Below are 14,878 nucleotides of genomic sequence, written 5' to 3' on the forward strand. Positions count from 1 at the left end.
GTTGGAAAGAGGGATTGTTATTACAACACAGACTACCCTTGGAGCGCTCGCATGCCCTGTTGGCACACTTGTCCGCCTCCTTGTTCAGTCCACGAAGGATGTGGTAATAGCTGACTTCTTCCATTGAGTCGTGAAGGATCTGATTCCTATAGTTTATCTGCTGTAGAAGGATGTTCGGCGTGCTCTGCCTCTGCGCCATGAGCCTAATGATTATTGCTGAGTCCCCAAACACTATTGCCTTCCTTATCCCTAATTTGATTAGCTGAGTGAGGCCCTGGTACAATGCCAATCCCTCTGCCCTGTTGTTGGTGATCTCTCCCAGTCCCCATTCGAATTGAAGTATTTTCTCACCATTAGCATTGCATATTAGACCCCCTGCACCTGCTTGTCCCGGGTTTGATTTAGAAGCGCCATCAAAGAATAAGTAGAACCTATTACAGTTTCTCAACCAATTCGCAAATTCCTCTTCCTTTGTGTCCTTCCTTGGCTTAATTCCTGAGCGCTAGTTATATTCTCTTGGACATAACTGATCAGATCTCTCTCTTCCATGCTGTAATTAGTTGCCTCTATCTTGCCTTTGGTGTGGTTTGTGATTGTCTCCACCGCTAAGATCTTTGCCTTGTGACACATAACTCTGGTATTACAGCCTTTCTCCTGAAAGACCTTTCCATTTCTTGCCAACCAGATGCGCCAAAGAAGGGTTAGTGGTATGGTGTTCCATATCCGTTGCGTCAATTTGCTCTTCTTCTCTTTCCATGGACAGTTTTTCCTCCAATTGTAAATCGTATCTGCAATAGTTGCCTTAGGCTCCCATGGAGCATCCCCGATTGAGGCCATCTTTCTCCAGCATTCTTCAGCTACCGGGCAATCTATAAACAGGTGCTGTATTGTTTCCTCTGATCTACAGCAATTTGGACATCTGGACGGTCCCATTATGCCTCTTTTTTTTAAATTTTCTGCTGTTAGTATTTTCCCCTTCAGGAGCAACCAAATGAAAAATTTGACTTTAGGGGGTGCTTCTGCTCTCCATACCAGTTTCCATTGGCTCCATATGTCCTGTGGGAAGGTGCTGTCACATAAATGTTGGTGACCAGCTTTGGCCGTGTATTGAGTTCCGGTTGGGTCCCAACGATAACCATCTTGCTTGCCTTTTTGGGTCGGAGCTTTGCTGTGTAGGAGATTCTTTAGGGCAGCGAGACTAGTCTCTAGCTCTCTGGGGTAATCCGGGAATTTCCAACCTATCCATGCTTGAGAGTGATTGTCCCATTGTGATATTTGAGCCAAATACAATATTCCTTTACCATTGAGCCAATTTATGGCAGGGATTGCCTCCATTTTTGATCCAATTGGATGCTGTCCTAGGATTCTGTCTGTGGAGAAATTGATGCTGCTCCCCCCTCCTGGGACCTTTGAGATATTCTGAGCCATAAAGGATATGGCTTTCTTGCAGAGTTGCCAAATTTTTGTACTATCTCTGTTGGGAATATTAGTGTCCAGGAGTTGTTGCCTTGTGCTGTTCAAGTATTTTGCCTCTAAAACCTTCTTCCACCATGCTGTGGGCCCTGTGATCATTCTCCAAATTATTTTAGCTCCAAGTGCTAAATTCAGCAGTTTTGGTGATCTTATTCCTAATCCTCCTTTTTCCTGAGACTGAATGACATTCTTCCAACTGACAAGATTGAATTTTCTTTTTTCCGTTTTCCCTCCTTGCCAGAGAAAATGCCTGAGAGCTCTTTCCATTTTCTGGTGAAAAACAGCAGGAGCTTGGTATAAAGAAAAACGATAAATGGGAAGAGAGGCCAAACCTGATTTTAGAAGTACAAGTCGTCCTGCTGGGTTCAGCCACATGGTGCCCCATTGTTGGATTTTTCTCTTTATTTTGTCAAGGATTTCGTTCCAGGTGTCAGCTTTCAGCGGTCCCATACTTACTGGCATCCCTAAGTAAGTGAAGTGATTCCAGATTAGTTTGTAGGAGACTCCTAATATACCTGCAATGCTATGGATGGTATGATTTGATGTGTTCCAACCATATATACAACTTTTTAACTGATTGACCTTCCCTCCTGAGTATTCCATGAATTGGTCTAAGATCTTCTTAAAGCGCCTTGCTATAGTGGTGGACGCTCCTCCTATTAAGAGGGTATCATCTGCAAATTGAGAGTGGTTGATGTTCTTTGTACCTTGCTCAAATTTGATGCCAGTGATTAGTCCTATTCTTCGATTGAAGTCCAAGGTTTGGCTAAGAGACTCGGCCATGAGGATAAATAAGTAAGGAGACAGGGGACAGCCTTGTCTAAGGCCTCGAGAGGATTGGAATGCAGCACACGGCCTCCCATTGATCAGAGGGGAGATCCAGGGGTCCGAAATACAGGCTTTGATCATTGTGATGAAGGAGGAGTCAAATCCCATTTTGTGAAGGACAGCAAACAGAAAGGAATGCCTAACCCTATCAAAAGCATTGGCAAGATCCAGCTTAAGGACAAACCCTTTCTCCTTTCTGCTTATGCTTGAGTGAATGGCCTCTTGCACAAGAAGTATGGAGTCAGAAATGTGCCTATTGGGAAGAAAGCCCCCTTGGTTTTCTGAGATCAGAGAAGGGAGGTGAGGCTTGAGCCTGGATGACAGAATTTTTGTAATTATTTTGTATGCTGAGTTGCATAAGGATATTGGCCGAAATCTTGAAAAAGTGGAAGGTCTGTTCTCTTTTGGGATTAAGGCTAGATAGGTAGAGTTGGTAAATCCCCCCATTTTGCCTTTCTTTAAAACCCAGCGTATCATCTTTAGGAGATCTTTTTTGATCATTTGCCAATACTCTCTGTAAAAGCTGATTGAAAACCCATCTGGTCCTGGAGCTTTATCTGGGTGTAGACTCCAAATTGCTTTTTGAATTTCTTCTTCTTCTACTTCTTTCTTGAGACTGCTGTTCATTTCTTGTGTGACTCCTTTGAACATGTGCTGTAACAAACTTGAGTAATCCTCCTCACTTTTATCCTCAGCCAAAAGGTTTTTGAAATGATTGGTGGCTGCTTCCTTTATAGAGTCCTGGGTATTATAGCTATTCCCTTCATTATCCCTGATTGTGTTCACAGTATTTCTGGCCTTTCGAACTGTAGCCTGCTTATGGAAATAAGAAGTATTTTTATCTCCCTCCTGCAGCCAGAGCTGCCTTGACTTCAATCTCCATTTTGTTTCTTCGTCCCTTATAGTTTGTCTCAGCTGAGAGTATAGTCTTGTTTCGTTCTCTTTGGCATGCTGGGACAGCCCAAAGGCTTCAATGTTTTGTTGCACTTCCTCTAGATCTTGCTTAATTTTCTTTTTGCTCAACTCAGGCTCTTGGTAATTATTCTTTGCCCAGTTTTTTAGAGCCTGTCTTGCTCTCTTTAATTTTGTCTCCCAAATATAAGTTGGGGAGCCTTCCACGTGTTGGATCCAAGCCTGCCGCACCGCGTCTTTTGCTGCAGGGATACGATTCCAAATGGAGCAGTATTTGAAAGGAAGAGGTCCTAGCTGACATTGACTGTGCAGAGTAAGCGTTATTGGATAATGATCAGAGGCGGAGACATTGAGAATATTTGACTGACCAGTAGTGAAGGTGGACAGATAAGCTATACTTATGAGGAACCTGTCAAGACGCTCCATGATATTGCCGACTCCTATTCTTCTATTGCTCCAGGTGTACCTGCGGTTCTTGGGTCTGATATCAACCAGATCTTGCTCCTGCATAATGCTCTCAAGTCGGTTTCTGAAAGGATCTGGGTTGAAATTTCCCCCTCTTTTTTCGTTAGCATGCAATACCAGATTTAAATCCCCTGCTATAATGAGATTGTTGTCCTGCTCTTCTTCTATACTTGCTTCCAAAGTGTTCCAACACACTTCTTTCTCTCTGTACTGATTCGGAGCATATATGTTGTAAATTGTTACCGTTGATCCATCTGTCTTGTTTTCTAGATTGACACGGATCCAGTTCTGATGTATTCTGGTGGAGTTACAGATCCATTTGTTACTATCCCACATGGTTAAAATGCCACCTGAGGCTCCTCTTGCTTCGCTTGCACATCCACTGTAACGCTTTTGCTGGCTGATGACTCTATTAATTTCTGATTGATCTTGCTTTGTTTCTTGGATAAGAACGATTTCAGGGTTTTCACTTTGGATTAAGTCCTTTAGGGCTACTATCTTGGAGGGGTGCCCTAATCCCCTACTGTTCCAGGATAGTATTTTCATCATGGTTTACTGGTTACATGGAGAGGTGCTCGCCTCTCTTTGCCTTTGTTATTATTTTCTTTATCCGAGTGTCCAAGAATAAAGGATTCTATAGGAGTCTGAGAGCCCATGGCGATGTCTTTCTGGGTACTTTCTTCTCTCTGTTGTTTGGCCGATTTTCTGCCAGGCCCATGCTTTTTGGGGACATCACTGGGCGCTCCATGTTCCTTTGAAGAACTTCTGGTAATCCTGGTGGAGGGGGTATCAGGGGAGGGTTGAGAGATGTGAGGGGGAGAGGGATGGAGAGGAGGATCAGAGGAGGGGAAATCAGGCACGGTTTCTTCCTCAGAGAGGGTCGCAAAGGGATTAGAAGATGGAGGGATGGAAGGATCGGAGATCCGAGGAGGAGAGGAGGGGTGTTGAAGAGGAGGCTGCTGGGAGGAAGAGGAAGGATGCTGTAGGGATGGATGATGATGGGAAGGGTGCTGATGGGAAGGGCCAGGGGCTTCAGAGTCCGTTGATTTGAGGGGAGGGGATGATTTTTTCCTTTTTACAGTTTCCCATTGCCCATCTTGCTCTTCTGATTCTACATTAACTACTTTTGTGCATCTATTTGCAAAGTGTCCGTATTCGTGACATACCTTGCATTTGAAGGGTATCTGTTCGTAATCCAACTGCTGAATATGGCACCAGTCGTCTACTTTCAGTTTGATTGCTTCCGGCAGTCCTCGGCCCAGGTCAACTTCAACACAAATCCGCGCACAAGCCTGCATGTTGTCTTTGGGTTCACTGCGGTCTATGTATTTTCCAACCGCGTTTCCTATTGCTTTAACCGAATCGTCCCCCCAGCAGTGAAGTGGGAGATGAGGCAATCTGACCCAGACTGGAACCGCACTTGGTATATCAAGTTCTGGATCGAAATCCGGGGTCCATTTATTGAGATAGAGGCCCCTGGAATCCATAAAGTAAGGCCCGTTTCTGAATATTAGATCCTTATCCTCTTTAGTTTCAAAATGGAAGGTAAAATATCCTCTGCCACAGAATCTGATGGATATTTTGCCCTGGATCTTGTCCGACCAGTTTCGTTCGACCCATCTTTGCACTGTTTTGGGTGATGGCCATAGTCCTGTAAATTGCCCGATTAACCCTTTCTCTGCTAAGGAAATGGCTGCCATGCGAGGAATGGTCGGAGGCAGATGAACTTCCTGTAATACATCCAGCTTCTTCACAAACTTTGTTGCTGTTGGTCTAGGTCTTTGCGGAGGGAGAGACTTTACCAGGTTTGAGAAAGCTCGTTGCAGCTCCGGATCCCCACCAGGCGGATCCGGAGGATCCATGATGCAGCTCGATCAGTCGATTCCAGGCAGGCTCGGTCGCAGGCTTCAGGCGCGCGCGCAGCAGCGATCTAAAAATACAAATTATTAAACCTACATTTTATTTTATTTTTTTAAATTAAACCTACAATTTATATTTAAAAAATAAAAAATAAATAAAAATAAAAATAATTAATTAATTAATTAATTAAATTTACATTTTTTTTTTAACAATCTTTTTTTTATTAAAAAAATTTATAATTTTTCTTAAACAATTTTGTTTTATTTTTTTATTTAAAAATACAAAATCATAAAAAATATTTTAATTTTCTTAAAACAAATTTAATTTTTTAATTAAAAAAAAATATTAAAAAAAATTAAAAGTTAATGTTGGTTTTTTTTATTAAAAAAATAAAAATAAAAATTTGGTGGCCCTCCGCCCAAATTAAACAATTTTAATTTTTAATTATAAATATGTTTATTAAAAATATTTAAAAAAAAAGAAGAATAAGAAAATGTTATCACAATTTTAATTTTTTTTTATTAAACGAAATAAAAATTCATTAAACAATTTTAATAAAAACTATTAAATTTTATTTTATTAAACAATTTTAATAAAAATTAAATTTATTTATTTATTTATTAATTTTGTTAAAAAAAAAAAAAAATCGGCCCTCGGCCGCGCCACCATCGTGTAGCGGGCGCGCCCTTGGGTGATTCCCGGAATCGCCCAAGGGCCCACCCACCGCCCGGTGGTGGCGCGGCTGGTTATTAAAATTGTTTAAAATTTATTTTTTATTAAAATTGCTTAATAAAATAAAATTTAATATTTTTTATTAAAATTGTTTAATGAATTTTTTTTTCAAAATATATAATAATAATAATAATAAATTTATATTTAAAATTTATTTTTTGGTTTGTTTTTTTTTAAATAAATAATGAAAATTTAATAAAAAAAATAATAATAATTTTTTAATCAAAAGCACATTTTTTTGTAAGTTTAAAATGTTTTTTTATTTTTTATTTATTTTTAATTGGAAAGGACGTATATTTTTAAAATTTTGATATATATATATATATATATATATATTTTGAGCTTATTTTTGTCTTTTTAGTTTTTTCTAAATGTTTTTAATATTAATTAGGCCGATAGGCCTTCCTATGCATCAACAATCGTCAACACTTTTACCTTGCTCCGTTGGATCAGGTGAGACACTTTCAACCATTGATTTGAAGTGTGACTGCTTTTTCCAAATATCATTTAAGTTGCCTTACTGTTTTTTCCCATTCTTTTATGTCACTCTTGAAGATATTTTCACGGCTTTTCCTTGTTTTTTCTCATTCTTTTATGTCACTCTTGAAGATATTTTCACTGCTTTTTCCTGGCTTTTGGCAAGCACTATTCTTGTTCTTTTGTGCAGAGAAGGGCTGATTGATGAAGCTCTTCTACACTCGATGGACTTCCTTCAGTAGAGAAATCCCTGTGGATACCCAAATCTACCATATACTCCTGGATTGCTGCACTGTCCAGAAATTATTGAAAGAAGGCAAGCAGGTCCACGCCCACATGAGAATCACAGGGGCTCATTAGAATCCCTACTTGGTTGCCAAGCTTGTTTATCTTTATTCTGCCTGTGGAAGCATTGTCGATGCGTGGGCGGCATTCGATGAGGCCTCTGAGCGGACTATGTTTATGTGGAATGCTTTGCTCAGAGCTTATGTTAAGAATGGGTTCTGTAAAACCGAGGCTATGGAGATTTATAATCAGATGAACACGGAGCTCGATAATTTTACGTTCGCAATCATGCTGAAGGCACACAGAAGCTTAATGGGTCTGCAACAGGGGATGGAGATTCATGGGCAGGTTATCAAGACTGGTTATAAGCTTGATGTCTTTGTGGGAGGTGCGCTTATAGATATGTATTGCAGGTGTCGTTCTATGGAGGATGCAAACCAAGTGTTTAAGGAAATGCACCATCGAGATGTGGTCACATGGACAGCTATGATTGCTGGACTTGTGCATAATGGGCTTTAAGGAAATGCACCATCGAGATGTGGTCACATGGACAGCTATGATTGCTGGACTTTGTGCATAATGGGTTTCATAGCGAAGCAAAGGAATGTTTCCGGCAGATACATGTGGAGGAACACAAGCCCATTTCGGCAACTGTGGTATCGGTTTTGCCGGCATGTGGGAGCTTGGCAGCTCTGCGAAAGGGGAAGGAGATTCATGGCTACATTGTCAGAGGCAAGCTTGGTTCCAACGCTGCTGTAATGGACATGTATTCTAAATGCGGTTATGTGGAGGACGTAAACAAAGTGTTTGACTAAGATTGTGAAGGAGACGTCATTGCATGTAGTATTATGATTGTTGGGAATGGCAAAAAAGGGCATGTTACCAAGGCCTTCGAGATCTTTCGTCAAACGCTGAAGAATAGTGTGATGCCCAATGTGATTACTGTCGTAAATGTTCTCTTGATATGCGGTGATTCAGCGGCTCTTCGGCAGGGTAAGGAACTACATGCTTATGGAATCAAGTGTGGCTTTGTGACCAATGTCTCTCTGCGTTGGGCACTCATTAATATGTATGCTAAATGCGGAAGTATGGAGGTTGCACATAAAGTATTTGATGAAAGCTCTAATAAGAGTGCCACTTTGTGGATAGCAGTGATCGCTTTTCCATCAAATGCAACGACATGGCATCGAACCAAACTTGCTAGTATTTCTCGATATTCTGCCTGTGTGTGCCGACTTAGAAGTTCTGCAAGAAGGCAAGAAATTCCATGCATACAAAACGGGATTTTATTCCAAAGTATTTGTATGTTCTGCCCTTATGGACATGGACATAAATACTAACTGCGGAAATGTTAAACTTACAAGGAAAGTGTTTGATAACATCTCTCATAAGGGCGTTGTGGCTTGGACTGCAATAATTGTAGCATAGGGTTTAAATGGGAATGGTAAGAAAGCTACCCTGTTGAAGGTAGTGTATGAAGGTACCCTGCTCCATTCGATCGAGACATTTTTAACTGTTGATTTGAAGTGTTTGATTCATTATCCCTCGCCACGCATCGCATCTGGCAAGCATGCACTGCACTTTGACTGCTTTTTCAGTTGTGCAAAATTTTAATCAGATGAACACGGAGCTCGATAATTTTACGTTCTCAATCATGCTGAAGGCATGCAGAAGCTTAATGGGTCTGCAACAGGGGATGGAGATTCATGGGCAGGTTATCAAGACTGGTTATGAGCTTGATGTATTTGTGGGAGGTGCGCTTATGGATATGTATTGCAGGTGTCGTTCTATGGAGGATGCAAACCAAGTGTTTAAGGAAATGCACCATCGAGATGTGGTCACATGGACAGCTATGATTGCTGGACTTTGCATAATGGGCTTTAAGGAAATGCACCATCGAGATGTGGTCACATGGACAACTATGATTGCTGGACTTGTGCATAATGGGTTTCATAGCGAAGCAAAGGAATGTTTCTGGCAGATACATGTGGAGGAACACAAGCCCAATTCGGCAACTGTGGTATCGGTTTTGCCGGCATGTGGGAGCTTGGCAGCTCTGCGAAAGGGGAAGGAGATTCATGGCTACATTGTCAGAGGCAAGCTTGGTTCCAACGCTGCTGTGCGGACTGCTGTAATGGACATGTATTCTAAATGCGGTTATGTGGAGGACGCAAACAAAGTGTTTGACAAAGATTGTGAAGGAGATGTCATTGCATGTAGTATTATGATTGTTGGGAATGGCAAAAAAGGGCATGTTACGAAGGCCTTCGAGATCTTTCGTCAAATGCTGAAGAACAGTGTGATGCCCAATGTGATTACTGTCGTAAATGTTCTCTTGATATGCGGTGATTCAGCGGCTCTCCGGCAGGGTAAGGAACTACATGCTTATGGAATCAAGTGCGGCTTTGTGACCATTGTCTCTCTGCGTTGGGCACTCATTAATATGTATGCTAAATGCGGAAGTATGGAGGCTGCGCATAAAGTATTTGATGAAAGCTCTAATAAGAGTGCCACTTTGTGGACAGCAGTGATCGCTTTTCCATCAAATGCAACAACATGGCATCGAACCAAACTTGCTAGTGTTTCTCGATATTCTGCCTGTGTGTGCCGACTTAGCAGTTCTGCAAGAAGGCAAGAAATTCCATGCATACATAACCAAAACGGGATTTTATTCCAATGTATTTGTATGTTCTGCCCTTATGGACATGGACATATATACTAACTGTGGAAATATTGAACTTACAAGGAAAGTGTTTGATAACATCTCTCATAAGGGCGTTGTGGCTTGGACTGCAATAATTGTAGCATAGGGTTTAAATGGGAATGGTAAGAAAGCTACCCTGTTGAAGGTAGTGTATGAAAGTACCCTGCTCCATTCGATCAGGTGAGACATTTTTAACCGTTGATTTGAAGTGTTTGATTCATTATCCCTCGTCGCGCATTGCATCTGGCAAGCATGCACTGCACTTTGACTGCTTTTTCAGTTGTGCAAAATTTCACGCCCTATTGAAGGTAGTGTATGAAGGTACCCTGCTTCGTTCGATCAGGTGAGACACTTTCAACCGTTGATTTGAAGTGTTCGATTCATTATCCCTCGCCACACATCACATCTGGTAAGCATGCATTGCACTTTGATTGCTTTTCCCAAATATCGGTTGAGTTTCCTTCTTAGTTCTGCTATGCATTGGAACACTTCCAGCGAGCCTCAATCTGAATCCTCCTGTGCTCTCTGTTCATTAAGCAAAATGAGAAACTTCTAGGATGTGGATATCATGCCCGGGGGATCCATGAGCATCGTGCGAGAAAGCCCTACTGCTGCCATTGTCAAATTCAAGGCCGGAAGTATCGAGCCGGCCCATCACCATACCTTTGGGCATGATCTTCTTTTTGTGTCTGGGTCGAAGAGAGTGTGGAATCTCACTAAGAATTAGTGCTTTGATTTGGGCCCCAGGGATTATCTCTATACTCCTGCGCCTGATGTGCACAGGGTGCAGTATTTCACGGATACTGAGTTTTTCATCAGATGTGATGGGCATTGGGATATATTTCTAGACGAGGATTTGCCCACAGCAGCCAATCACATTAAGGCGAATGTAGAGGAATCCAAATAGGTGTTTTTGCGTGTGCGTTGAAGCTCATATGCAGGTGCAAGCAATAAGTTAATTTCGTGGTACTATGCTGTTTAAAGTTTCTGTAGTTTATTGTCTAGGGATGGATTCTGTATGCTATTTCCTGAAATTATGTTCAGGGCTTTTATATATATAATAATTAAACTATATATTCAAAGTTTGCCTAATACCCTTTGTGATGTAAATAAATTTCAATGAATATCAAACTATTCTCATAATTTGCATCGATTCTCGTAACATATCGTCGGAAGGTTTTTTCCCTTCAATTTTGTGATTCCTTCCTTCTGGTCGAGGAAGGTTCCGAACCTTCACGTCTTACCTGAGCTCAGGTAAGGTCCTGGTTGTGAGCTCTGCTCAGTCAAAGAGAGGGCCTTACTCGCTTGAATAAAGGTAGCTCACTCAGAATTTTCAAGACCTTAATTGACCTTGAGTTGTTTTATTTTTGCACAAGAGAAGCAAGGTGCCGGGTGGGCGTGGGGGCTGAGTTGTGCAAAATTTTACACCCTATTGAAGGTAGTGTATGAAGGTGTGAAGAGAAACATGATGGGCATGGGAATTGCACTCCCTCAAGATGGTGGGGTTTGGTGAATTGCACTCCTTCAAGATGTAGTATCATTCTATATATGTATATTATTCTTTATAAATATAATAATAATGTCATGGTTTCTAATGGAATTAACTTTTTAATAGCAATATATCAACATATTTTCTAATATTATGTTTTGACTTTCTAAATGCAATATACATTTATGGTTTTCAATGAAATATATTGGTAGGGGATAGTCATGGTGGTTATTGCCTTGGTCACTAGCAAGCTTCGTATATGCTTGGCCATCTATAGAGGTTTCTTGATTTTGGGTAATTAACTTAACCTCTTGATTTTGGGTAATTAATTTACTCTAAAATGAAATAACACATTCAATGTGTTCCTTGTAATATAGATATAAACAAAACATCTAAAGAAAACTAATTTCACACTGATCCAATCCAAGAAAACAAGGTTTTCCACAAACCAATTAACTCTTCTAGAAAAATTCAGCAATTCCAATTTAATAGTCCTATCGGCCTCGCTTTGTACCTTTTGGGACAATTGCTAGTTTTTAATTATTTTTTTTTGTTAATTTTCTATTTTTGTTTAATCTAGTTTGTTTTTAATTTTTTTTTTTGGCTAGTTTTTGTTATATGATTTTTTTAATCTTTCTATTTTTACTTACTTAATTTTATATATATAATATTTTTTATTTATTTTTTTCAAATTCTTTTATGGTTTATGAAACAATTTTTTTTAAACATTTTTTATTTATTTTTTTACTTTTATATATGTAATTTTACGTTTATTTTTTTAAGTAATCATCATTTTAATCTTAATTTCACTAGTTTTTAATTTTTTTTGTTAATTTTCCATTTTTTTTTATAATCTAGTTTGTTTTTAATTTTCAATTTTTTTTTTAGTTTTTTTTTTAATGTTTTTTTAATTTTTCTATTTTTACCTACTTAATTTTATAGTTTTTTTTAATGTGTTTTTTTTTTTTTTCTTTTTCCCAAATTTTTTTATGGTTTACATATTTGTTTTTTTTTCCATTTTTTTTAAATATGTTTTTTTTACTATTTATTTGTTTATAATTTGTAATTTGTTTCTAGTTTTTTAATTCTTATTTTTTATAGGTTAATTTTGTTTTTTTTTACATTTTTATGATTGATTTTTATTTTTGATGTTTGATTTTTTTTGTTTTTGTTTTTTATTTTATGTTTTGTTTTTAGTATATATTTTTATTTATGTGTTGTTATTTTTATTTTTTATTTTTTTTGTTTTGTGTTTTTTCATTGTTTTTTATTTTTTTTTTTAATTTTTTGAAATTTTAATGTTTTTCGAGGTCATGAAAAAATATTTTACGCTATAATTTCAAAATGTTGAAATTTTACTCTTGAAATTTTTTTTGTTATCCCAGCATAAACACTTTTCGTTTTGAGGGTGTTTTTTGCACAAAATTTACCATTGAAAAAAATAAAAATAAATAATAAATAAATAAATGTTATTCGAACATGAACACTTCGTTTTGAGCGTGTTTTTTGGACAATTTTTGCACAAAAAATTGGTTTTCGCCACCATTTTTAAAACATGTTGAAAATTTACCCTGGAAAAAAAAAGGTGTTATTCCAGCATCAACACTTTTCGTTTTTAGCACTGTTTTTGATGTTTTTTCAGGGTTTTTTGGTCAGAGTTTCTGTTTTGAGTTTATAGTTCCCATTTCAAAGTTTACATTGTTTCTCCCTACTGTAATATAATTCGCGAATACGGGACAATGGTCTTTATCATTCCCCCGACTCTTACACTTCAGACACCAGACTTCCGCACACATCTCTGGTTTAGTCTCCTTATCTTTATTCAAGCTCTACAATTCTAAGCAAAGGCTCGTAACTAAGAGTGAATTTGTTGTACCCCTAAGGTTGCATCCTAAATGGGCGTTGCATGCAACCTCATCAATATTTCTATGGCTTCTGCATGAGTTCCTATCTTCTGTTGCGATAGAGAAATCCTCAGGCGGGGCAGAAGCGAATCTATAAACCACTCATGATGCTGACCATTTGTGAGTTGTATGTTAGCTTCTTGAATCTGACATTTCAACCTTTGATCTAATTCCCAAGGCATCTCATCAACCCTCATCATGGTTTCCTTAAATCCAACTACTAACTGCAAGTCAGACTTAGGCATACTAAACTCCTTATTTAAAGGAGCCTTTGTCTCTACTAGCAATGCTAGAGGATTATCATAACAATACTTAATATACCAAGTCAACGCGAGATCCTATAGAGCGGTAACCAATTGCGCCTTCTTTATATTCTCATCAATAATTTGTTGCGTTGTCCACATAGCATTCGAAACAAACCAGAACTGCTCTATATCTTCACTCCCTATGTCCTTGAAAATCGACAACTTCATTGTGTTCGACATGTTGAATGGTGGTGGAGGTGTGGGCGAAGGTGTATGCGGTGGAGGTGTGGGTGAAGGTGTATGCAGTGGAGGTGAAGTGGATGGATGATGTGTCCATTGAAAACCTTGTGTTATCAGCTGGGCAACACTCCATAGTGAGGCCTGTACCGCTCCCTCATCGTCACTCGAAGGAGGTTCGATCAATGAGCTATATTCAAGACCTGATCTCTCTCAATCTCTAAAGAGTTTTCCACTTCGTGTAGATTCAAACATCAAAGCAATGGCATAACCCATTTTTAAATAACATCATTTTAATCTAGGTATTCAGAGATCTTAAATACTTACCTTGCGGTCCGTTGTAGAGGCTACAACCACCCTCCAGAATTTTTCCTTAGCCTCATTTTGAAGCCCCCCTTCCAACCTTCATAGCAGCTTGTCTTGCTTCATCAAGTTCACAAGCTTCAGTGTTTTCCTCGCACAAAGGCAGCATGTCGATTGCATTTGATGCATTCCCCTCACAAGCTTTTCACCCGGACTTGGTCCAGCGGCAGGCTGAGTAACTTCCCCTTGAAAATTGCCATTTCTGGAGGGAAACCAGCCTTCCCTCTAGGAATTGTGCAATCCTCTCTGACAACCTGCTGGGCTCTAGGATTGCGCAATCCTGCCAGCTAACCCTCCGAGCAGGATTTGCGCAAATTTTTCCAACAACAGAATGTTCAGCGCAGGATTTGCACAAATTTAGGTAGCAGTCAACTGCTCTACAAACAAACTACGCAAATCTCCTGGGCAGCTAGCCCAGCTCCCAGCCAGAAATGCGCATTTTTCTCCAGCAGTCAAGCAGCCTCTTGCATGTGTAGCTGAGTTGAACGGTTTCCTCTGGGACTAAGCAAACCAGACTTGCATGCATGGGTTGCTTCTCCCAAGGCAGCATGCAAAGGTATCCCTTGTTTCAAGGATTTATGTTTAGCAGTTGGAGGTTACATCCAAGGAGCAATTCCAAAACCTCCCACCAAGTGTCGCTTCCCCTAGATTCGTGGCATGCGCATCACAACCTCGATGTTATCAAAACTCATCAACCGGACATCGCAATGCTTATTCCTCACATCAACCTTGCAACACTAACATCCCACATCACATCTAGGGGCAATTGGCACATTCATCCAAGTTATTTTGGAGTAAGCTTGCTTCCCATGCCTTGTGTTGCATTTGTGTCACTTTTTGTGTTTTTGCTTGTGGGAGTATTGTTGATCCAGGAGGATCTCGAAACACCAAGGGGATGGATAAA

General features: G+C 39.5%; 1 protein-coding gene across 1 annotated transcript; it reads right to left on the minus strand.

Annotated features, from left to right (window-relative positions):
* Positions 1-444: 444 nt before the first annotated feature.
* On the minus strand, positions 445-4,014 carry LOC149203275 (uncharacterized). The gene is made up of 2 exons (XM_089401814.1): positions 2,767-4,014; positions 445-1,743 (listed from the first exon to the last, which is right to left on the minus strand). Exons 1-2 carry the CDS (start codon positions 4,012-4,014, stop codon positions 445-447), a joined length of 2,547 nt encoding a protein of 848 aa, XP_089257940.1.
* Positions 4,015-14,878: the final 10,864 nt, after the last annotated feature.

This window comes from Pinus tabuliformis, chromosome 2_1 (genome assembly GCF_031772625.1).
Source record: "Pinus tabuliformis cultivar Carrire ecotype Pingquan chromosome 2_1, CPIR1, whole genome shotgun sequence".
NCBI lineage: Eukaryota > Viridiplantae > Streptophyta > Pinopsida > Pinales > Pinaceae > Pinus > Pinus tabuliformis.

Bases quoted from the DNA above. Each gene is read 5' to 3' on its own strand.
- LOC149203275 (XM_089401814.1), bottom strand. From the start codon at position 4,014: ATGTGGGATAGTAACAAATGGATCTGTAACTCCACCAGAATACATCAG. The intron at 1,744-2,766 runs GTTTTAAAGAAA...GTTTTTCACCAG, and splicing joins TCCTAAAGATGATACGCTGG to AAAATGGAAAGAGCTCTCAG.